The 25,177-nt window shown below is 55.7% G+C and overlaps 1 protein-coding gene across 1 annotated transcript in view; it reads right to left on the reverse strand.

Annotated features, from left to right (window-relative positions):
- phldb1b (pleckstrin homology-like domain, family B, member 1b) overlaps window positions 1-25,177 on the reverse strand; it is a 30,080-nt gene that overhangs the window by 1,437 nt on the left and 3,466 nt on the right. The window contains 19 exon segments of the mRNA XM_057050102.1: window positions 43-128; window positions 1,004-1,222; window positions 1,322-1,472; window positions 1,702-1,792; window positions 1,873-2,191; window positions 3,332-3,434; window positions 3,513-3,623; window positions 4,014-4,145; window positions 4,502-4,663; window positions 5,365-5,501; window positions 5,627-5,722; window positions 5,725-5,830; window positions 5,900-6,055; window positions 6,952-7,080; window positions 7,551-7,688; window positions 7,749-7,895; window positions 7,982-8,305; window positions 12,828-14,260; window positions 17,438-17,563. Of these exon segments, the coding sequence (XP_056906082.1) occupies window positions 43-128; window positions 1,004-1,222; window positions 1,322-1,472; window positions 1,702-1,792; window positions 1,873-2,191; window positions 3,332-3,434; window positions 3,513-3,623; window positions 4,014-4,145; window positions 4,502-4,663; window positions 5,365-5,501; window positions 5,627-5,722; window positions 5,725-5,830; window positions 5,900-6,055; window positions 6,952-7,080; window positions 7,551-7,688; window positions 7,749-7,895; window positions 7,982-8,305; window positions 12,828-14,260; window positions 17,438-17,563 (4,166 nt within the window).

Below are 25,177 nucleotides of genomic sequence, written 5' to 3' on the forward strand. Positions count from 1 at the left end.
CGCTCGCGGGGGAGGGGACGACGGCGGCAGGAGGCGTGTCACCTTTGTGGCGCTGCGGAGGTGGTCGTAATAAACTTCTTCTATAGCCTGGAAGTAGATGACGCCCTTCAGCTTGGTCTCGTGTTTGTCTGGTGGGGGGGGGGGGGAATGTAAAGGAGAGGAGAAGAAGAAGAGCGCAGGCGGAAAACGTCAGGAGACGCGGACAATCCGCAAAACTTTGATCATCAACAATTTAGGGTTTGCGGTGATGGATGGAGAAAGACAAGCGCAGCACTTTTGCTCCTCTTTAAGCGGCGGGGCTCATTGTGTTTTCACGTTCTTACGCTACGCTAGCACACGATTGCAGCGTGTTTCATCAGCCGCTGCAGAACTAGCGGAGGGGAACCGGTGGGGAACTCAGCACCCGTCCTCTACCTCCAGGCACAAACACTCCGCCAGCCAACTTCAAGAGCAGTAGGTAGAAAATGCCGCGCTTCATTTCGAGGAACAACACTTTCCCGCTTAATGCGCGGCCATTATCCGCTAACGACCTCTTTAGCATTCAAACACGCCGTTTGCATCTCATTCCGCCGCGTCTCTTCGCCTCGCTTGATTAACGCCGGCCGCGCCCCGTTTACCCGCCACCTCTTCGCCGTTCAAGGTCAAGAGACGACGGGAGCGAAGCGTCTTGGCTGGCGTCCCCGGAGAGCTCGGCGCCGGGCGCGTCTGAACCTGGCTAATCTCAGCGCGCCTCCTCCAACCAGGTACGCTTCAAAGCGCAACCTTCAGAGGACTTCAAAGGCTCCCAGAGCTCCCGTCAAAATTAGACGCGGGCGCACGCTTCGCTCTGCACGTGCCGCCGCCGAAGGTCCCCAGCACGCCGCTCCGCCGCCTTAAAACCTGACGCCTCAGAGTCGCTACACAACGATGTTTCGGCTCCGACTCGGATCTTAAAGTCGCCGTTTCGACAGCCTTTGATCGTTAAAACCGTCCCGCGACCGACCGGCGTGTCCGTAGATCTTACCGACGTAGTAGGAGAAGGTGCGCTTGAGGCGGTCGAAGACGAACCAGCGCTTCTTCCAGGACTTGATCTTGCCCCCCATCTTCACCAGGTAGCCTTTGCACATCTTCTCGGTGAGGATGACCTGGTAGCACGTGTCCACGCTGTGGCCCGACGACTCCACGTGGGAGCGCAGGTCGAACTCCTCCTTCCGGATGGGCAGGTATCGCGTCATCGGCGGGCCTGGAGGAGACGCGGGCCGTTAGCGACGGGGTCGGGGTCTCCCAGCCACTAGGGGGCAGCGTTTCGGCCCCACTGGTTCTAACGGGGGGGGGGGGTCACTGACCTGAGAGAAGTTCTTGGCCCTCATCTTCACCTCCTTCTCCACCAGCTGCTGCCGGTGGAACGTCTCGTCCTGGAGCCTCTTCTCCGCCTCCTCCCGCCTCCTCCGCTCCTCCTCCAGCATCTGTCGGCGAGCCAGGCTCTCCCGCTCCTGGGGAGCAACGCTGTCGTCAAATATCCGGGCCTTGCAGAGAACCGCCCCCCCCCACACCCAGAACCCAGAAGGACTTTCAGCAACAAAGTGAACCGGTCATCAATCGGAGGATCGATCCCGGTTTCGGCGTCTTCATCAAATGACGATAAAAATGAAGGAGAAGACTAGGAATGTGCTGACTGGACTGTCCTGCCATTGACGTCGGGACGGGGACCATCCGTCTTACCCTGGACTCGATGAGCCGGGCCTTCTCCAGCTGCGCCTCCCTCAGCATCTTCTCCATCTCCTCGATCTTCAGGGCGTCCGCGCCGCCGACGCTGCGGTCAGACACAACGTCCGTTAGCTTCACCTGACCCTTTGATCTAGATCAAAGGTCGCCTGATCCGACCGGACGAACCTGGACGTGTTGTCCGGCGAGCAGGCCGAGTTGTTCCCGGTGGAGATGCTGGTGTCCACGCTGTCCGAGCTCTCCAGGCTCAGCGTGTCGTAGGGACGGTCGCCGGCCGCCGGCGGCTGGTGGTGCAGGATGGAGTGGTGGACCAGAGGGGGGGGCGCCCCGCGGCACACCGTCAGCGGCGAGAACGAGGACGGAGGCGGCGAGGTCAGGAGGTGGGTCTGGGAGCCGTGGAGCGCCTCCCACTGGTACTGAGCCTCGGCCACCGCTCGCTGCTTGAGCTCGGCCAGACGCCGCCGCTGCTCCTCGATCACCTGCTGACCTGGGGGGGGGGAGGGGGGGGGGGATTTTCAGCGCTTTTGTCCCGACACTTTTCCTTCGCAAAATTCCCAAATCCCGTAGATCTCAGGGATGATTTATGGATGAGGGGAAACACGCTAGAAGGTGGGGGGGGGGGGGGGCAGCGTCTGTGATCAACGTCTCAATTCTCTGACGGGTAAATCGATGGAAACCGCCAGGCGGCTCCTGATTGGCTGCCCGGGTCGCCCCCCTCTGATCCGCTGGCATTAGCGCGGCGCCGGATCCTCCGGGGGGGGGGCAGTGGGCCGGGTCTTAAAGGCTACCAGCCGATCAGAACACGAGCGGGCTGATTTCAGACGCCGGGGGTTGATGGGAAGATCAAGGAGGTCATGTGACAACCTGCTGAGCCCCTGGCTGAGGGGTTCAGTCTGGAGGTCTGGGGCGCCCGAACAGACCGGAGAGGGTCGGACTCGGGTCTCCAGCCCGGCGCCGTGGGCGGGGCTAATCCCACAGAGAGGAGCAGGAGCGGAGGTGTCCCCCCCCCCCACACACACACACCAATAACCAACACTGACGAGCTAAAGAAAACACGCTAACGACGCCTGAATGTCTGTAAACCGACGTGAAAACGTAATAATTCTGTTTTAACGTCTCGTAGCCGCTTCCAGTCGAACGTCTTCCCACATCAAAGCGGCGCGCTCGCCTTAATTAGCGCTCCCTCTTTGTTTTCCCTGTCCTCGTTTCTCTGGAATCCACTGGAAGCTACAATAACGGCGCCAAACGCGCTGTACAAATAAAATGTGTTGCCATTGTAATTATTATTTGCTCATCTCTTTGGAATAGTTACACATTCCAACCGGTGTTTAAACTCGGAATAAGTGCCTTTCCCGATGTCATCAGGACTAAATGCTGATTGCTCATCACAAAGGCTACCGAGTAACGACGTCGCCGCCATCCCAGACGAAGATTCTCCCGGTTTTGGGGGGAAATTAGGCCCATTTGGCTGCTCGCTACCAGACATTTGGGTTCCTGATGGAACATTAACTCTCCCTGAGCAGAGCTCGTTTTAATTTGACCTTCTCATCATCCGTTTTGGCAAAAGTCCGAGCAAAAAGAACCCAAACAGGTCGACCTTGACCTTGAGTCGGCGCGGTGGCGTCACCTTTCTGCTGCAGCGCGAGCTGCCTCTTGGCCTCGATGTCCTGCAGCGTGGCGGCCAGGTTCCTGGGGAGGCTGCCGGTGCTGCCCGCGGCCATCAGGGGGCCCTGCGGCGCCAGAAAACAACGGTCAGTTCCCGTCGGAGACGCGGGACCGGCGGCGAGGCCGTCGGAAGACCCGCCCACCTTTGAGTGGCGCCCCAGCGTGGCCGCGCCCTGCTGCAGGGGGGACGTCGAACCCGAGCGGGACTGATGGAGAGACGGACCCGAGTCGCTGTCCAGCTTGGAGCGAAATACCTGCGGGGGTAAAAGCACAAAGATCAGGGGGGGCGTGGAGAACTTGATGAATCAAACCCTAATCAGCAGCTCTCAGGTCCAATAATGCTGCATTGAGCTGTGGGATGGAGCACAAACCCAGAGGACCTGGCCCTACCCCCCCACCCCACCCCCCCGGAACACGCTCTCAACCACAGAACTCAAATATCAAACTGGAATTCCACATTCTAACACGACGTTCCAGGCGCTCTATCGCCCCCTACTGGTTGATAAGAGTTACAACAGGTATCTTCACCTCTAACACACACACACACACACACACACACACTGACGACTGTGGGCTGCAGATGAAGGAATAAGACAGAAGAACAAGTGAGCAGAAAGCCGGAGGAGGAAGAGAAGAGCAGCTACCTGCAGCACCGGCCGGCAGCCCGACTGTGACTTTGGGGGCAGAAGGGAGGGGCAGAGCGGGCCGGAGCCAGCCATCAGCCCCCGGTACCACTGCTCTAAATCTAGCCTGGACCTGCCAGCATCAGTGTGGTGCTGAGATGAAGGAGGGAGCAGAACGAGGGTGGAGGAGAGAAGAAAAGAGATTAGAAAGCATGTAAAGATGGCGGGGAGGATAGGAGCGTTTGTTTTATGCACCCTAAGAAGCTGGAATTACACTGATGTTTTTCCGTCTTCAGCACATTATTGCCAGCTGAATTATGCGTTTCCCCCTCCAGCTTCCAAATCCATATCTTCTTGATTTTAATTCTATGTCGCTGCTGCTGCAGTGACCCATTTCCTCAGAGGAACATTTAAGTTTTCAGCTGGAGGATCTACGGACTCACAAGGTTGAATAAGATGCACAAACCATGTTAAAAGTGGGGAAAAACAGGAAGGAAGACGCCACGAACCTCCACGGAGAGAGAGGGGGAGGAGCCACAAGGAGAGGGGAGGTAGGAAAAGGCGGGGTCTCCAGCGCCGGACTGCAGGGGCTGGTGGAGCGGAGACGTGGGGGACGACTCCACCTTTGGCATCCCATAAATCTGATTCAACTGTCCCATAGTCACATAGTTCTTTAGAAAGGAAAGGAAAGGAAGGGAAGGAAGGGGAGGAAAGGAAAGGAAGGGAAGGAAGGGAAGGGAAGGGAAGGGAAGGGAAGGGAAGGGAGGGAAGGGAAGGGAAGGGAAGGCAGGAAGGAAAGGAAAGGAAAGGAAAGGAAAGGAAAGGAAAGGAAAGGAAAGGAAAGGAAAGGAAAAACAAGGTCACTCTGGTGGACGGGCAGCGGGTTTGATTTGTGACCTCTGACCTCAGAAATGAGGTCATTGAGTATCAGCTTCCCGTAAACAGCCTGATATTGATTGATGATATCAGATCTACATTCACCTCTACAGTCACCAAATCAAACCCAGCTAGCAGCTAATGCTAACACCCCGCGTCTGTGCCGGAGCCGCAGGGTCACGACCAGCGGCGGACCGGCAGAACTCTAACGGTAAAAGTCCGGACGCGAGTGTCGCCCCTGGCGGCGCCAGCACGGGTGGCGAGCGAGCGTGCGAGACGGGTGTGTGGTCGCCGCCGTGCATCGGAAAAACAACGACGTCGGGAACCGCTCAACGCCACGTGGTCAGACGGGATGAGAAGCCACGAGGTTACTGGCATTTACAGCACACACGAGTCACATGACCACCTACACACGTCACGTCACACACAGAGGCGCTAGCGGGCGGGGTGGGGGGGGGGGCAACGGGCTTCATGCAGGGCGGGTTAGTGCTGTTACCTCTGTGGGGCTGCTGGGGTAAAACTGACAGGGAGGGGAGGGACGCGAGTAGGAAGCAGAGGCCCGACAGAGGGAATGCTGGGAGGAGCGGGCGTCCTCCGACAACAGGCCGGCCTCGCCGACGTGTGGAGCACTTCCTGTTTCAAGGATTGAGGCAGAGCAGCTGAAATCAGGGGGACAGGTAGCCGCCTCCCCTTGACCCCCCCCCCCCGTTCAGGTTGTTAGGGCAGGAACAGTTCACACCAGACGGCTGACCCCACACTCACCTCTCTCATGGCGGAGGAGGACTTGGGGAAGCCCCGCCCCCCGGTCAGGCCGTGGTACCTCTTCTCCAGCTCCGCCAGCCTCTCCTTCTCCTCTGCAGCGTCTGCAGGGCGACCGTCCGCTCCTCCACCAGACGCTCGCGCTCCTGAGACGCCTGCAGGCCCAGCTGGGTGGCCTGGGCCTCCAGAGCGGAGATCTTCTCCTGGAGGACAGAGGCGTGGAGTGGAGTGGCGTGCTAGCTAGCGTGGCTACCGAGCGCGCGTCTCCTCACCTTTCTCTTGGCCACGCTGCTGTGGTACTCCGCTCTCTCCAGGAGCAGCTGCTGGCTCATCGTCTCCCTCTCCTCCTCCAGGCTGCTCTCCCTCTCCAGCTGCTGGAACTCCAGGTCCTCAAACTTCTTGGTCCCGGCTTCCAGCGCCTCGCCGTCCTGATGGGAGCCCACCAGAGGTTACATCACGGCTCAGTCGGGCCATTAAAGGACAAACCCCCCCCGACCCTGAACGCTTGTTCTGGAGGACGCCGTTCAGGCGGACGTACTTGGACACATCGGAATGTGGCGTCTCCGTTCCATCATGTTCACACTGAAAACCAACCCTGACATGAGTGGAGAGCTCTCAGATGTGTCCTTTAGGGGGGGGGGGGACCAAACAAAAATGACCTCGGCGACAGCGGAAGCTACTCAAACACGGGATTAGTCTCCTTCCAGGTCTCGTCTCCAGCTCGAAAGGCTCCAAAAGGGTCAAAACGATCCAAAGAGTCAGAGGAAGGAAAGAAAGGAGCAGATCTAGCAGGTGGTTAATGGATTAGTCAGCGGTTAAAGACAGGACAGGAAAAGGTGCTACATTCACACATTAGAGAGATGTCCCAGGAGCAGCCTCAGGGGGCCTCACGTGCTCCCACGCTGACCCGGGAGGCCTCGCAAACACGGGAAGCCTCGCTAACACGGGAGGTCTCACTAACCCTGGAGGCCTCGCGCTAACACGGGAGGTCTCGCTAACCCCGGAGGCCTCGCTATCCCAGGAGGCCTCGCTAACACGGGAGGCCTCGCTAACCCGGGCAGCCTCGCTAACTCGGGAGGCTTGCTAACCCGGGAGGCCTCGCTAACACGGGAGGCCTCGCTAACCCAGGAGGCCTCGCTAACCCCGTAGGCCTTGCTAACACGGGAGGCCTCGCTAACCCCGGAGGCCTTGCTAACACGTACGTGTGGAGCCGAGAAGGAAAATTCCTTCGGCTCAGTGCTGGAGCCCGGCTCAGAGGTTCAGGGGACCTGGAAGATTCCTGAATTTTGTCTGGAAGGTGCTGCTGCTTCCGTCTGACACCCACCCTCTTGAGCTGCTCCTGCAAATGTTCCCGCAGCGACTCGGGACAGTTATGGAGCTGGTTCTTCAGCTCGGCGTAGCCCTCCTGGAGGCTCTGCAGGGCCCGCCGTTCAGCCTCCAGATTGGCCCTCTCCTAGGACACGACACACCCACACACACACACGCACCAACAACAACAACAACAACAACAGAGTGACGGGGAGAGAAGAAAACAGAGACACTCAAAAATCCACACCATGCAGATAAAAACATCAAAACGCTGCTGACAAATGAGCTACAAACTGGTTCTGTGTCTGTAAAGGTCATGTGATCGACGAGGAAACTAAAGCCGTTAGAATCTGAAGACAAAGGAGCTGCGTGACACCAGAAGATCGGAGGAGCAGAGCCCAAACGGCCTCTGGAGCCCGAGCGTCGCCACACAGATCAGAAGGGGGGAGGATTAGAGGTTAGCAGAGGTCGTTAGTACAAACGTGCAGGAGAGGAGCCCAAATCACATCTGGAGAACTGATGTGATCATCCAACCCGGAGGAGACCAGAGGAGCGCGTGTGTGTGTGTGTGTGGTGTGTGTGTGTGTGTGTGTGTGAGAGAACGTCCAGGCCTACCTTGTCCTTCTCCCTCTGGATGGCGCTCTCCAGCTCGTCCAGCTTGTGCTGCAGCTGCGCGATGACGTCCGCCTCCGACTCCATCTGCTCCGCCTCCGCCTGCCTCTCGCCCTGCAGCAAGGCGCGCTCCATCTCTGCCTGGAGGAGGGAGAACGTCTGACCTTTGACCCTCGGGGACGCGGCGGCTTCATTTCCTACCTCTTGTTTGGACTCCTGCAGCTGCTGCTCCAGCTCCATCAGCCGGGATTTGAGCTCATCGATGCGGGCGAGAGCTCGAACGCGCTCGTCTTCCAGGTAGCCCAGCTCCAGGCGGCCGGGGCTCCCCGAGCCGGACGAGTCCTCGTGCTGCGGGGACGAGGACGAGGAAAGATTTTAAGTGGCTGCGGAGTGGAGATCGACGTGGCTACATGCTAAAGGCTAACGGCGAGAACCTGTCTGTCTCCATTGAGCAGCGCTGCTGCTGCGGAGGAGCCGGGGGCCGGAGACGTCCTCACCTCCTGATGGGTGCTCTCCGTGCTGCTGCACTCCTCCTTCAGGTTCTCCTCGTCGCTCTCTCGCTGCTTCTGCAGCAGCTGGAAGGCGGCGGGCAACGGCGCCCCCGCCAGGACGCCGTCCAGCGAGGGTTTCTGGGCCGGGCCGTCGCTCAGCACCCCGGGGAACCCCGTCCTCCCCGAGCCGAGCGGCTCCAGGCCGCCGCCTTCTCCTTTGTTGTACTCGGCACAGAGGTTGAGGATGGTCTCCAGCCGCTGGCGCTCCTGTGGGGAACCGGAAGGGGGACGTCAGAACAGGACCCTCGCCCCCCCCCACGAGGGCCAGGCTGGTCTGGTGGTCCAGCTGCCACCATGCGGGGGTCACGGACCAACAGGGTCACCCGTCTTAACTCCAGGCTGCACTTCCTGGTGGATTTGGGACTTCACCCATCAGCGCCGGCTCTAACCTGTAATCTGCCAGGCTGTGTAACCCTCCCCCCCCCTCCCCCTCCCCCCGCCCCACCCCCCCGGCGGCGCCGTCCAACGTCAAGCGCTCCGATCCCGTCCTCCCACTCAACATCTGCTGGAATTAGAATAACTGCCGTCAGGTTTTGTCAGCAGAAGCGACAGAACGCCAACGGTCTAGGATCAGACGGCCTCTCAGGTGGGGGGTGGGTGGGGGGGGGGCTCGGGCGGATTAGACACGTTCGGCGTCGCCTAAATCGAGTCGACAGCAACAAATCTGTCAACAATCGCGTAGAGACGCGCTGCGGCTCAGAAGCACAAACAAGATCGGCAAGAATCCCCCGTTTTTCCTCCTTTTTTGCGGCTCTTTTCAACGCCAGAAGTTTGTTTTTTTTAGGATCGGAGCGCTCTGTTGCCGCGGGCGATAAAAATCCTTTAATTTAGAACTTTGTAGGGCCTCTGTAGATATCATTAGAAGGTCCCCGGGGGGGCTGCGAGAGCTGGCTGGGAAGAGAACAAGGTCGCACTTTGGTGTGTTAATCAAACACTGGGTACAAAATGGCGCGCTCCCATGAGCCCCTGGGAGATACAGTGGGTTTACAGCAGGATACGGTAGCCGAGGCTAAGCGTTACCAAGGTTTCCTCACGCTCCAACCAGGTGATCAACTCCCCCCCCCGCCATGACATCATTAGCCTCTGAGGATGCTAACTGGTCCCAACAGAAGCACTATCAAGAGGAAACTGGTTAATAAATGCAGCGAACCGGATGTGAGGCTTTACTGCCATCAGCAGGTGGAGGAATTCCTGCCCCCGTGTGTTTCAAATACCCCCCCCCCAGTTAAATTCTGACAGGACAAACCCCCAGACTCAGCTGGGGGTTTAACGGCTTCACTAATTAGCGTCCCCTAACTGCGCGTCCTCTCCAGTAAAGGAGCAGCTACGCTGACGGCAGACCTCTCACTCTGTCCCTCCTCCCTTCGCCGGCCTCGTCTCCCCACTCGCCTCTTTATTTTCTGGATTTTCACCCTCGCAGCAGTCGGCATCTCCTCCTCGTGTTTGCTCCTCTCCCCCCCCTGAGATTTGCCATCTCCTGTTTGCTCTGGTGCCCTTTAATGTTCCCCCCCCTCCCCCCATCTCCTCCTTGTCCTCCCCGAGCGCCCCGGGGGCCATCCTCCGTCTGCAGATCTTTGATCAGAGCAGATGCTTTCATACGCAGTCGCAGTTTTTTCCCCCCCCTTCTCCCCGACGTCACAGGCGTAAACAGGAATCTCAGGCACGGAAAGTTCAACAAAGCCTTATTCTGCGCGTGTATCTGCCGCCAAACGAGGCCCATTCATGAGCGGGCTGATCCTCCGAGGGCTCCGGGCGTTCAGGTCCCACGGGAGGAACAAACAGATGATGCCAACAAGAGGATTCGCTTTGTTTTCTTTTTTATTCCCAACATAAAAGCATCAAAGCCAGATTGGAGAAGAAAGGGCGGGGGGTTCTCCAGCAGCGGCCCACCTCCGTGGTGGTCCTGCTCCAACGTGTCGGTGATGAAGCCGCGGCGTCGCTGCTCCCAGTGGGGGCGGCGGGGATTTAAACCGCCGCCGCCCGGGGGCATCGGCACTTCCAAGGCTGGAGATGCAGCGATTAAAGGGGCGGCGGAGCCTCGACGCGGCCGTTCTAATCAGCAGGCTCACAGTCAGACTCATTATGGAGGCGCAACATCTGCCGGCACTTGCATCAGCCCGTTCGATCTGCCGTGCGTGCGCGGAATGTAAAACCCGACGTGCGCGTCGGCAGAGGTGCGGAGAGGAGCGGGCCGAGGAACCGGCCGCTCGCGGGCCGAGGAACGGCCGCTCGCGGGCCGCCGGCGGCTCAAACGCTCGTCCGTTGGCGTCGCAAAGCTGGTTTCTGAGGGCGAGCTCCCACTCTCTCCCACTCTCTCCCACTCTCTCCCACTCTCTCCCACGCCGAGACGTCCCGACGCTCACAGGAGATCTGCCAGGATTCGGGTGGCAGCTCGGTCTTCCCGGATAAAATCGAAGCTGGAAGCAGAAAATGCCGACGACCTCTGACCCCACTGACCCTCAGGTTTGGGAAAACAAATTCACCTATCTGCATGTAGGATGCACGTGTCTCCCTCACCCTTCCTCACCACCTTTGTCTCACCACCTACCAGCAGACAGGTCCCCTTACGTGAGTCTGGTCCTGCTCGAGGTTTCTTCCTGTTAAAAGTCAGTTCTTCCTGCCACCCTTGCTGGCTCAGAGGTCAGGCTCTGGGTCTCTGTAAAGCGCCCAAAAGTCTCTATATAAAGCACATGCACCATTTAGAGCAGGCTTTAGCGGTTAGCTTGTTCCTAGCTAAAGGTGGCAAGAACACAGCCCTCACTGTTAGCATCTGAGCTGGCCTGGCAACCACAGAGTCACATGGAAGGATCCCAAAAGTGCACCTACTCTCCTGAACCCGGACCCCGCACCTAATATTAGCATTAGCGTCGTTACCTTCACGAGAGCTGTCAGGCTGTTCACAAACGTTGGCTTCTTTTGAGCTACAGTCAGCAGGCAGACCACAACCCGCTCCCTGCTTGGACCTCGTCCCGGAGGACCCGGAACGGTCCCGCTGCCGTGAACCATGTGGTACCGGTCCATCAGACACACAGGCGGCTGCGTTACAAGGCTGAAGATGCTGTCGTTGCCCCCCACCCCAGGTCTTATGGGAGGAGGTGAGGACAGGGGCGGGGACTCCTGCAGTTGCTTCTAATAAAAGCAGAGGAACTTTTGGGCTTTACCTGAAATAGGCCGACAGATTTACACCAGGCGCGATGATGGAAAGAGGTAATTTTAGTTTCAGGGGGGCTGAAACCTGCCTCTGTTGATTCCAGCTCAAACGAGATGATAATTATCAAGGGGGCCGTTTTACCCCGTGAGGCTTGTTGCTGCCTTTTTAAAGGCCCGTCACAAACCACACGAACGACTCCAGGACGTGCTGCTTTGCTCATTTCCACTTTATGAAGCTAATATTTACAGACTTACTCCTAATTGTCTCAGTCTGACATCTCATATGACTTTTGAATGTTTCTTCTCGCTGCTCTACTCACGGGTTTGCGGTTAAATGGCGCCCTCTAGTGGGAGGCCACTGAACTGCACCCTCAAAATCCCCGTTAAACATCCACAAGCCAAATCCTCTTCTGCAGATTATCTGATAAATTAATTAAAGAACACAGATTCAACTGTCTGCCGGCCTGCCTGTGTGGATTTTCCCAAATATTCAGTCTCACGCGGAGCATCAGCCTGTGTTGGGGGGGTCTAAGTCGCTGCCGCTAAATATAATCTGGACAGTGAAGGAACAACTTGGATCCACAAACGTTTCAGTTTTTGCTGCGTCACAGACGTTGGTGACATCCTGCTAACGTACCAAAATAAAGCAGGAGAGGAGACGGGGAGAGGGGGCAGACTGGTGGGCTGCTGGCAGAGATCTGCCCCGAGATGACAACCACGAAGGTCGCGGTTCGTCCCAAACGCCCCTGCCCGGAGGGGAAAACGCCACGAAGTGCTGATGTTTCAAGGTCAATTTGCCCCAGTCGCACCAGTTCCCCCGGAGCCTCACAGACACCCGTCAGGAACATCAAAACAACTCTAAACATTATCCCGAAGAACCCGGATCCTCCCAGCAGCCTCCCGCTGCCTCTGAGCTGTTGACTCCCCGTGAACGCTCCCTCGCCCCTGAACGAGCCTCCGCGATAGGCGCCGCTCACACAGCTTTGTTTTGGGGTAATCGGTTGTGTGAATGAGTAGCAGGATGTGTGTGAAGCCCCGTAAACTGAGACGCTGTGGGGCAAGAAGGCGCTGTCACGACTGCGGCTAATTACAGGCCCCGCAGCTCCTCCTGCTGCCTCCTCAAAGAGCTGCGAGTTCCTGCCTCCAAACAACCCCACAACACATCAGGGTGCAGAGAACCCCCCCCCCCCCCACACACACACACACACACATGTGGCGCCCCCTACAGGCACGGCTGAGCGATTCTGATTCCGACTTTTTACGGTCACGTGACCGGCACCTGACCGGCGTTCTTCCGTCCTACGGTTTGAACTCGCGGTCGCGCCTGTGGACGGATGACCCCGAGGTGACCCCGAGGTGACCCCGAGGTGACCCCGAGGTGACCCCGCGCCCCCCTCCCCCCCGTCACCAAGGTTCCAGCCTAATTACACGCCCACTGTGTAATTACAAGCTTTCAGAACAGGACTTTGTTCCAGCTGCTACATTCAGACCTGAAGACAAGTTCAGGATGTCTAATCCTCCCCCCCGCCTCCCTAGACCAGGAAGCGTTTGGTTGCCGTGGAAACGCGCGGGCACTCACCAGCCTCTCCATCTCCTGCTCGCGCAGCCTCTCCTCCCTCTGCCGGCGGTGGTACTCCACCAGCTCGTCCTCGTTGTCGCTGATCTCCGAGATGCTGTTCTTCCTCTCCCTCATCCCTGGAGGGGCTCGGCCGGCGGCCATCTTCCTCTGCGTCCTGGGGCTGGGGACCGGGGACGAGCCGGGCAGGGAGCCCAGGCTGTACGCCGGGGACAGAGACCCCCCCGCGCTGGGCTTCCGCGCGCCGGCGCCGCCCTCCATCGGCGAGGTCGGCGACGGACTGCGCGCTCTGACGCCCCTGCTGCAGACCGGATCCTCAGACGTTGATCCAGATTTGGACCTGAGTCTCGGACTCTCGGGGACAAACTTCCCCAAACAGGAGGGGCTATCTGGAGTCCTCAAGGTGGGGACGGTGCCCGGGAGCGCCCCCGGGAGTACCGGGACCCCTCTCCTGGCCACCGAGGGGCTCAGAGGCGGCAGTTCCCTCATGCTGCTACCGTTCAGCTCCACGTTTCTCCGGGACGTGCGCGGGCTTTCAGGGGGCTGCAGCGCACGTGGACTTTGCTGAACAGGGGATCCCTGGATTATGTGGACTATAGGATCCAGTGGAGGTTGGAAGGTTCTGGTGTGCTGAGGGACTTGCCTGGAGGGGCTGGAGGACAGGGAGTCGACCAGACCAGCCACCTCCCTGAAGGGGCTGGCGGGCCTCTCCTGGAGCACCGTGGCCTTCTTGGTCCTTGGACTGGAGGGAGACGAGGAGGTGGGGAACTTGAGAGGGAGCCTGGGGCTACTTGGCATAATGTTTCTGCCCCCCAGAGACTCAGGAGAAATAACGACAGGCGACCGACTGGGGCTGGCCGCTCCTTCCCGTCCCTGAGCTCTGGGGCTCGGAGGAGCCTCCGTCAAGAGCTTCCGCTGGAGCCTGGGACTCTCCTGACCCGCCCCGCCAATGCCCAACGTGGTCCGAGGCTGAGGTACGGGCGGCTGGGAGGTGAATTTGTAACTGGAGGAGCGTAGAGGCACCGGGGGCAGCGAGCAACTGGGATCCAGGGGTCCTCCGCTGGGGGACGGGCTGGTGAAGCTCCCGCTGCTGGCTGCTGAAGGAGAGGAGAGGGGGGAGAATGGAGGGGACGTGTTCTCATAACTGGACCCCACTGACATCGCCCCCGGGCTGGTGGGGGGGGACAGCAGATAGCGGCCTCCTCCGTTGACCATGGGTGACAGGGGGGAGTGGGGGATGGCGTGGCCACTCAGGGGCTTCCCCTCCGAGGAGGAAGGCTGAGCGTCGTCCATGGCTAGAGAGTCCATGATGTCCTGGAGGTCCTTCTCAATGGAGCTGACAATGGCGCTGTGCTCGGACTGGACTCTGTCTCCGGGAGCTGGACCGGCCTGAGCTGGACCGGCCTGGTGATTCCCATTGACCAGGCTCTCGGCGTCTGAGGGAAGAGACAGAAAAAACGCGGGAAGCGATCAGGATGGAACGAGTCGGAGACCGCGCTCGAGAGGACAGGAAGGAAAACAAAGGACACGTGTGTGGAGGAGAAGAGACGGTTCTGGATCATATGGGAGAACATGTGCCTCCGTAACCCAATTACAGGTTTGCCCGAAGGACGCAGGCGGCGTAATCGAATCCTCGCCGTGTCTCTGGGTCCCTCTGGCGTGTCAGCATAGGACAATATCACACACACACACACACACACACGGTGTGACGTGGAGGAGACCAGATCACAGGTTCCATTTTATTAATACTTAATAAATCTTCTCTGTTTACGTGGAAACACTGGGAGGGTTCTCTCTCCCGGCGGACGTGATGTCATAGAAATGTTGTAACAGATGAGACCCTCCGCCTGCATCTGCTCCGAGCTTCGTCACATCCAGAGACATCTGGAAACATCTGCTGGAGACAACCTGCAGGAGGGGAGGCTCGGATAAAAGCCCCCCACCCCCCTCCCTGGCCGGGAGAAAAGCCCAGGCAATTATGTCATGGAGGCAAAACGCGCCCCCGGTTGCGCCGTCCAAACTTCATTTAGAAATCTGCTAATTTAGCATTAGCTTAGCTTTATCCACAACTCGCTTTTGCTGAGGGGTTTGACAACTTGACCCCTTTCGTGACACGTCCAAACGAGCAATTCGGCGTGGATTCCTGCGTCTTTCGGCGCTGATTGATTCACCACATCTCGGGTTCTCGTCGCCAAATTTCACCAGCGCAAACGATGATGGGACCAGGCGCAAATCATCTTTTTATTCCCTATTTCGAGGGCATTTTACTGACTCCCCCCGTATGCTAAATCCCAAACTAAATGTGGGCAAAAATCGCGAGGAATATCGGGATTGTGTGTAAGCGGCGGAAGGTGAAAACGACCGATTATTAAGCGGAGTTTGGTGACCGGCTCGACTCGCTGCTCTCCTCCGGAGCTCCGGTTACTCACATGAAGACACACAACCCGGTTCACCTGACACCCACCGAGGCCCTCATCCTCCGGACACCGGTCACACACCGGGTGTGTCCGAGCCCTGTCGCGCACACATACGCACACCGAAGAAGCCGCGGAGATTCGGCGGTGAAGGGAGATTTCAGCCGGGGGTTGGGGCGCTGGGCACCGCTGTTGCCTCCCGTTCCGCTAGCGTCGAGACGCTACACGCGCTTCCGGTTACCGCTGTCAACATAAAAGGACGTCATCCAGAAACACCCTGAATAGGTGGCAAAAAAATACTTTACAACGACCCTGTATGTCAGGGTACATTAAAAACCTCACGTATGTGTTGAGTTGTTCCAGTGATAAAGCTTTTCCAACGTTTTAACATTTCACGTGCTTTTATTTTGACAGCGCGAATCTTCTATATCCGGTATTACGGGCGCCTTGACGCAACTCCCCCAGTCCGGGGTGATTAGAACGACTTTAAGATTTACAGCGGTTTTAAAAAAGGATCACAACGGGGATTTTTGTGGCCTGCCCCCGTTATTGCCTCCCTGACGCGGATCTCGCCACTTTTATAAGACCCCGGGGAACAATAGAGCAACAAAACACCCCTGTAAACGACCAAATGTGGCCCTAATTGCCTATTTACAAGATTTTACCAGGATGAGAAAGTCACTGGGACAGAAGCTTCATCATTAAATGTTATCACCAAATGAACACTATCCTCTGCTTTAGTGTGGCTCTTGAATGCATCACTAAGTAGAAACGTTATCCCTGCATTATCTTGTGAAGAGCACATGTTCACGGTGATGAAAATCCGGCCGGTGGCGATAACATCCTGCAGCCAAATGACGGGCAGATAAAGAGCTTTTTTTATGGAGAGGTGATGCCAACAGTGAGAAGAAAGTTGGTCAGACGCTGCGAGGGCCTGGAGGGGAAACCCAGAGAGATTACAGAGACGCTGGACAGCAGAACAGAGCTGGAGCTTTATAAATAGTCAGTGAAAGAGATACTGTAACCCCAGACGTCCACCACTTAAAGTGAGCAGCTCAGAGCCACAAAGGCTTCTGTCAGCCCAACACTGAGGCCCAGGAAATGTCCAATCAGTGAGAGGACAGGAGCTGATGGACACAGCTCTTCACTTAATGAGACTCTGAGCATTAAAGTCAAGAGAATTCTGGGACAGGACAATGTGGCGTGCTGAAAAAAAACCATCTTTTAAGCCTGTTTATGAGCTACGAAGGGTTTTCTCTCCATAAAAGTGGTCGGTTTTAGTGACACACAGATAAGAAGGGTAATTTGCTCAGATTATTATGGGAGTGGTGCCCGCGTGCTTCATCCCAGTGAAGCTCAGGAACACGTAATTGAGGAAAATTGTACGTTTCCAAACAACGGAAGGCTTTCATTGCCAGGAGAGGAAGTCGACGGCAGCTATCGTGCATGTTCGCTCATCTTGTCCTCCGGTGGCAGACAGCGTCCCCGCTCGACAGAGGACGATAATAAAGATGCTGTGACGCATCCCCGCTGGCAGCGCTAGCCAAGAAACGCTACGCTTACAGTTGGGGGGGAGCCAGCGCCTCCGCACAAACACACACCCCTGTATTTCTATCTTTGTGAGGACTTTCATAGACATAATGTTCTCCCCTGACCCTAACCTCAACCTTAAAAGCACATTTTAACCCTCAAACAGCCCTTTGAAGTGGGGGGGATGAGCCAAAATGTCCTCACTTTGCTTGCAGAATGCTAATTACGGTACTCAGTATGTGGCAAGAACACACACACACACACACGTGCGCGCGCGCGTAAGCAAGCAGCTGAAAACTTTGCCTGGAGACGCAGAGGAATGAGATGCTCATAAAACATGCATGGCGTTAGCTCCAGCGCCTGCTCCCAGCTGGGCACCAGTCAGCCTGCAGGGTTCAACGAGTGCTGCCTTTCAAAGGCTAACACAAGACTAGCAGCGGAGCTAAAAGCTGGATTAATCACTGTGAAATAAGCGCTCAAAAACCATGCACGTTGAGAAAAGGCCTGTCTTCACGCGATGGCTGGAGGAATGCTAACCAGCTAGGCTAATCCACTGGTGATACCAAATGAACGGACGTTGGTTCTGAGCACCGTGCGGGATTTGGGGGACGAGCAACAAGTTGTTGAGCGTCCAGCTCTTTTGTCCTAGCCAGGGCTTCGGGGACGTACCTGGACAGAGTCTGTAGTCCCCGGTGGAGACGCTTCCTCCCTGCGGCACCATGCTCTTCATCCTGAGGGCCTCTTCAGGGTGGTTGAAGCGGAAGAAGGCCGATTGGCCAAAACACAACATGCAGCCTGCAAAACCAAACATCAGGTTTAAATATTTACTTGGGAGCAGTCAGAACTTTATTTAAAAAACACACAAACAAAAACACCTTATGAGGCATAATATAGCAGATAGCCTCCATAAACCAGGCCAGGAACAGGAAGTGGGGGCTTCACCAAATAGAGAAAACAAGAGGATCTTCCCTGAGAGGAAGGAAGCTGCATCTCAAGTGTAAATTACACTTTAATGAGTATCCACAACATCAAATTAAGTCCCGACGGTTTACGAAGCTCGGCTATCTGATGTGCCCCGCCCTGATATCCTGCTCCTGCAGGAAACACGTCCAATTAAGCAGATAAGACGCTCTAAAAATGCTGCTTCTGAACTCATTTAGTGGAAACGTAGCGGTGAGTCGCCTGCCTCCGGAGCCCCGCGACCTCAACGCATTCCCTCGTAATTGGCTCGTTGTTGCCGCTTTAAGGTGGTCGGATTAGCCAATGCTCCATTGATCCACACCGACGGGGGATTTGTTCGCCAGTCAGGGCTCGGGCTAGCCTCCCTGGCACAATCCATCACATCTGCTTAGCCACACTCGCTCGAAACAACATATATATATGATATAGAAGCTCCTGTGTGACCTCAGCACGACAGCTGAGGCCCTGAGCAGAGACGGAGCTTCTCGGAGGCCACAACGACAGCTAGTGGAAAGCTAGCGCAGCTAGAGCCTGATGGATGTTAGCTAATGGATAAAAACCTTGAACTGTGGTTGAGCGGCGAGTCCCCGTTAGCTCCGCGGATGGAACCTGAACCGTGACAAAAGACCGATGTCGATACGTTCCAGGTACAAGTCGGGCATTGTTGTCGTTAGCATTGGTGGCTAACTCTGGATCTTCTGGTGGGTGTAAGGAACTTGATGACACGCTAATATTACATTTTTATCAACAATACCCAGCAGTTTTGTATCTACGAGGGAAGTAAAAGTAGGAATCACCGTTTAATCACTATCGTTTATTCACACTTTTGTGGCTCCATTTTACTCAAAAATCGGCTCCTAGAACTCGCCGACTCGCTAAAACGAATCCAAATCCACGAATCCGCAGAGTGAAGCTCAGCCGCTCTTTCCAACTTTCCATCAGCGATTCCTTCGGTGGTCACAGATTCCCCGACATAACTTTGGTTTTCCACAGTCGATATCCGGAAAATGAGAACTCCATCGGTTCCCTCAGCAGGAATGCTGAACGGGGGATGTTAGCTCTGGCGGTCTACGGCGCCACGTCAGCGCTCTTCACCTCCCTCCCTCACCTGGCGCCCCCCCCCCCCCCCGACTCACGGTGCCTGACTTGTAGCGGCTCGATCTCCACCGCCGGTATCAGATCCGTCACTCCCAGGCGGAAGTGACAAACTCGTCCCAGCGTTTGGGAACGCCGCGCTGGCTCAACACGCCGCGCCGACTCAGCGCTTCTGTCAGACACAACTGTGTGTCGGAGCGTTTTGAGAAGACTCGATGTACTATCGAGATGTAACTGGCGGATCACCGCTGGCACACGCGCTAATAAGTTCAGCCTGGACCCCAGGGCCCCAATGGTGATCAGGCTGACAGATGATGGACGACATTTCTCTTCCTCTATGCTGTTAAGCCACGGGAAGCAGACGCCCGCTCAGTGTGTGTGTGTGTGTGTGTGTGTGTGGGGGGGGGGTCTGACAGCAGAGGCTCATACTGGGTCAGCAAACAACAGTCAGCAACAAACACACGCTCTCAAAAATGGCGTCAGATCGCTACATCCTCAAATTAGCGCCGCGCAGCTACCTATGACGGCGGATTCTCCGTGAACGCGGAGACAATTGAAGCGTAGCTGTAGGAGGGCAGCTCAGGTTTTGGGTGGCGCTCTAAGAGACGTATCGCGTTCCGCCTGGAGGAGACGGGGTAGGTTAGCGCCATAAATCACGACATTTTCATCACGGAGAGCAGGACGCCTCGTTTCCTCACGCAGGTAGAAGAAATTCATTAATTTGACGGAAGCGCCGGGGGAAAAGGTCAATAAAGGGACGGCATTAGCCGCAGGGAGGCTCGGTAGCTTAGCTGCAACTGTTCTATCAGCAGTGACCTGATCTGCATTACAACGGTTAGCTGGGCGGCGGCTAACGACACCGGAGCGCCGCCGCGACTTCACCACACCTCAAACCACTAACTCCTTTATTCAGCCCGGGGGAACCTCCAAGTGAAAGACGTTTGGGAAGAACCCTTTGAAGCCCGCGGGAATTGCGCGACACGTTGGTGACTTCATCCTCACAACAACTCCTCCGCTGGGATCGCTGCAGCCCGGAATTCCACAGACTGTTGCAGTTTTCCCAGAAAAAAAAAATGGAGGAATGTGAGAGATGACCGTGAAGAACTTCCACGCTGTTCCTCGAGTAATCGGGAACACTTCATTAGTGCCTGTCCGGATCACTTGCAGCCCCCCCCCCTCCCAAGACAGACAGCAGTATCCCTGTCCTCCCTCCCACACAGGAACCTCCTGACCTGGGAGAAGCATGTGAGGATTCTTCCCAGAACCAGCGGTTGAGGGATGAGTTTTCGGCAAAGCTGAGCTCAGCGAGACGGAGACTTAATAAACGGTTGTGCTTCGGAACGCTTTCCGACGAGGAATCGCAAATTAGAACGGGCGCCTCTCGCACGAAGCCGGTCCAGCTGAGGTGGGAGCGCCGCTACAGTACGTGTATACGTGAAGGACACTTTTGTCCCCCCCCCCCCATTTAATCACGCAAATGGGCTTCCCGACAGGTGGGAGACAGGGACGCCTCCCCAGGACGGATTTCTCCGGGCTTCATTACACTGAGTGCACTCTCAGCATCAGCGCGGCGTCCTTTTATCCTTTGAAGTGGTCTGGGAAGAACTTTGAGTGCTTAGCGTGACGCGAGCGGTCTCCTGGTGCAGCCCGGCTTCAGGGGTGACCCTGACATTTGCGACCAGGACGCTTTGTCCTCATTCTGGGAGTGGATCATAGAACGTTGGGGGGGGGGCGGAGCCAAGACGGACCTGACAAACCAAGGAGATCAAAGAGATCAAAGCTAATTACTGAGAAAATACATCCGCACGTGAAGCTGAAACTGATGAGCATGTTTAAATATCTGATATTTAGATGCTAGCGCAGCCTATTTTTGTAGCAAAAGCAACAAATGTCGTCTTATCAATGCAAACTCCTGATTTCACAACACCTTTGATGCTACAAAAGCCGTCAAGACTGCAAATCGGATGGATTTGACTGTGTGTTTGACACTTTGAGCCTGCAACTCCTTCCATTTCAGGAATTTCCTGCTTATTGGCGCAACCTTGAGAACGTTCCACTCCTTCATATTTTCCCTCTGACCTGTCAGAACACAAGCTTCAACAGCGCACTTTCACCTCCAAAACAGGCCAACGTTGCAAAAAATTAGCTAAAAAGCACAAAGGCAAAGTGGGGAATTTGATGGCTCACTCTCCCAAAAAAAAAAAAGAATCGGTTGAATAAATGTGAGCCGACAGCAAAGGAGACAATCGGGAAACTGTTCCGTGCCCTCTCAGACCGCTCGGCTTTAATGGCAGATCGCCCCCCCGGGGGTCGTGTGGCATTAAAAGCACCATCAGTTCGGGTCTGGAACGACCGCACGAACCCTGAGCAGCGTCTTTCCCAGCAGATGAGATCAGAGGGAGCTTCTCCTCCACGGTGAATCCGGATCGACGCGGCGAGACTCGGCAGCTGCCGTCACATGATGCGGAGGCGTCTCGTGTGGGTCACCGGGTGGCGGAAACCGCCGCAGCGACTCCACCGACTTGACCGTTAATATTTAACATTTTACAATCCCAGTGCAAACAAAAGTTTCGCCGGGGCACAAAAGCGCTCAACGGCCGCGGACAAAGACATTCAAGACCGGGCCGAGGGTTGCTATGGAAACCCAGGCGTTACACCCTCACTTAAAGCCAGATTTACCCATTAGCCAATGACGGGCTGAGGGGCGAGCTAGCCAAACCGCGTCTTCAAACCCTTCTGACATCACTGCGATGTCTAAAACACACCGCTAACACGGCTGGATCGTCTGCAAAGAACGTAAACTTCAATGCCGAGTGAAACTAAAAAAACCCGGAATTTACGTCTTCAGATTAAAACCCCTCAAAACAGTGAACTCCCAGAATGCAACAGGTCACAGCTTCCCTAATTTCAGGGACAGAACGCAGCGTCGGCTCGGCGAGACGTCGTGTTGGAGTCTGTTCACCGACTGTCCGAACAGATGTTCAGACCCCCCCACCACCACTACCACCTCCCCCCCCCCCCCCAGGCAGATGGTCTGAAACTCCTCCCCCTGCTCAGGTATTCCAGCTGCTTTTCCTGTTTTCAGGAAGAGATTCCCGTTCGTGCTACTGGACTCTTGGACAAATGGATCCATTCCATTAATTTAGATTAGGCAGATTAGCTTCTTTCATTCAAATAAATGAGCTTTGCCTCAAAGTGTCTTAACATCTCAGCGCGTTAATGTTAATAGTTAAAATTGGAGGCGTTATACTTAAGGGAAGGGATTAATTAAGGGATATTTCCTTGGTCCTATTTAGCCGCTGCATGCTAATAAGAACAGATTCTGTTGTGTCTTTATTGTCGATCTCATTTCCTAATGTGGATTTAATATGTAACAAGTCTGGAACACAATCCATCCAACCGTTACTGGTGCCGTACTGGTGCCGTACTGGTGCCGTACTGGTGCTGGAACTGTGGATACTGGGAGTGAAAACAGCCATTCCAAACAATAGGTTTAGGATTGGGATGAAAAACACTCTGGAATCTTTACATACAGAGTTGCAGCGCTAACACCAGCATGTCGTATGGACACAGGAGGCTGACCACAGCACCGGGACCCACACACACACACACACACACACACACCCCGGACTCTGGCTCCACTGGAGCCGACACCATGCTCTTAGCAGCCCCATGAGTGTTTGGAGGGGGGTCAAGTCAGAGATGACAGATGAAGATGAGCCACCGCGGGCGGACGGACGGACGGACGGACGCAGCTCGCTCATGGATCCAGGCCCGAGGAGCCGAAGGCCCGTGAACAAGCAGAAAGGAAGCTACGGGAGGCTAAAAGACCTGCTGAGGTCACATTGGCCACCAGGAATAGAAGTGAAACAGTAGACAGACACGGCAGAGCCTGCTCATGCCAGCGGGACATGGTGGCGGGGGGGTGGACATGCAGATCTGGCAGACCTGTGTGGGTTTGTGGTCTATAAACAGAACCAACATGGAGGCTGAAACCTGGCGTGCTGGTGTCTGGGGGCACTGGAGCAGGTGCTGCGCGTCCAATCTCCACACTGTCAATATTGACACTTCTGGGGAAATCTCCCAGATTCTCCCGGAGCTTTTATTTTGAAATGACCCCGCAGACTGGGTTTTATTGGGAAACGACCGCCAAATCTGCCCATAAACTGGCGCAAATGTGAGATTATGGTGAGTCACGAGGATATAAAGTTCATAAATCAATAAAAGTAGGAGTTTGAGCCGCAGAAATCCTCCTTAAAGCAGCCGCGCAGCGCTAAAGTTAGTATGAATGAGCAGGTTTGAAACTCAAAGTTGGGACATCTGAGTTTAAAAATCCGGACTAATTTACAAGCCGAACTTCGCGGATCGTTAGCAGCGAACAGGCTGCGATGCTCGCTCCCTTTAAATGATCGCACACGGAAGTGGAAAAATTAAAAAATGAGATTTTCCACTGGAGTTTGGCGACAGCGCGCGGCGCCCGGAACCGACGCGGAGAGGACATGACAACCGTGTGTGTGTGAGTGTGTGTCCACCTCTCGCCCGTTCACACACACACGTCGCAACTTTGAGCCCACTTTAAACCGGATTTGTGAGGGAAAGTGAAGGCAAACGGACTTACTTTAGCCGCGGTGACTGAAACTCTCCCGTCCCTCCGCTGGTTCCATCGCCTCCTGGCGTGATTTTCTTTTTTCTTTTTTTTAAAGACACGTGTTTTCCTGCGTTTATGGCGCTTTTTGTCCCCGACGCGCTTTTGTTATGATAATCCTCAAACCGCGACGGGCTTTAATACATTCTACAAAGGTTCGAGGGGGCCACAATGGGAGCCGTCGGCGCGTCCGCGCCCTAAAAAACACGGACCTCGCAGCTCCGCCTCGGTCCAGGTTCGGATGAAGGTTTCAGAGGCTGTAATCCGGCTCCATTGTCTCCCTCCTCCGCTGTTCTCTGAAGACGCAGAGCCTCCTGGAACCAACAGCTGGCTCCCACTCATCCCTGAGCCCGGAGAGGTAGGGCTGAGGAGGAGGAGGAGGAGGAGGAGGAGGGGGGAGGAAGGTGGAGATCCCAGACCTCGGGAGGAGCTGGGATCAGACCGCTGCATCCACAACTGAGCGACTGATTCACATTTATTATGTCAGACTCAAAAAATCAGATCAATTCATGAAAAGAATCTTACTGTAGATCAAAGCAGCCACCGAAGCATTTTCCTTTGATGTTTTTTTAGGGAATTCTGTGGAGTAGAATCGACTTCCACCACCCTAAAAGGCCTAAAAACATCAAATGCTAACTAAATGATGGAGTGGCTATGAGGCTAGCCAACTTTTATGTTACTTTTATGTTATCTCCGCTGGGGTTCTAAAGGCGATACCCATCCCAGGACCAGGGTACCCGTAGCCTCCGCGCACCTTAAAGGGTATGTTGGGTAAAGTCTGAGGACTGTTTTCACCCCAAACACGGCTCGATTAAAGGTCAAATGTGTCTCCTACTGCCTGACCCCACCACTTCCAACACTTCACCCCACCTGTACTCCCAGTTTTGCTCCTCAGCTAAGCTAATTCAGTTAGCATAAATCCGACCCTAGCCCCGAACTCAAGTCACCAACTTTCATCCCTGTAAAACATTGACTCAGACAAACCGTTTTAGTTTTCCACAGTCGGGATTCCCCTCCTCCCGGTTCGCGCTGTAAATCCTGGAGGATTGTTGCTAACCGCTCGGCGAATCACCCGCAACGCTATCGAATTGCCGCGCGCTCAGCAGAGCGGGTAATCTGGAGCCTCGGCGAATCATCGGCAAAACTGGGGAAACTCAGACAGGATTACCTGAGACGCGGTCAGAGCCCGACACGCGTCTCTGAGGAGTGTTGCTCATCTAATTACAGGAGGGAGGAGCCATGTTAGCTGTTGGGCAACCACAGCTGACTCACTTCCTGTTGCAAGGTCGGCATCAGCCACCACTAGACAAAAGGAACTTCTTTCCTGTGCTGAACTCCAGTTTACCCTTATTCCTCTAGACCCAGACCTGCTCCTGGCCTACAGGGGGGTCTGTCTGGGGAAGAGGGGCTGTATAAATAACCCCCTCTCAGGTTACTTGGGATCCAGGTTCAAATGCTAGGAGACTGCCTGTCATACATCACACAAGGTGAGGAAATGATCGTTTCGGAACGAGTCCTAAAAGGGCCGAAGAGCCACCATCAAAGGCTCCTACAGTCCCCAGAACCAAAACCAAATAGCTCAGTCCCAAGAACCAAAACCAAATAGCTCAGTCCCCAGAACCAAAACCACATAGCTCAGTCCCCAGAACCAAAACCAAATAGCTCAGTCCCAAGAACCAAAACCAAATAGCTCAGTCCCCAGAACCAAA

The sequence above is a fragment of the Takifugu flavidus genome, chromosome 12, assembly GCF_003711565.1.
Source record: "Takifugu flavidus isolate HTHZ2018 chromosome 12, ASM371156v2, whole genome shotgun sequence".
In the NCBI taxonomy this organism is placed as follows: Eukaryota; Metazoa; Chordata; class Actinopteri; order Tetraodontiformes; family Tetraodontidae; genus Takifugu; species Takifugu flavidus.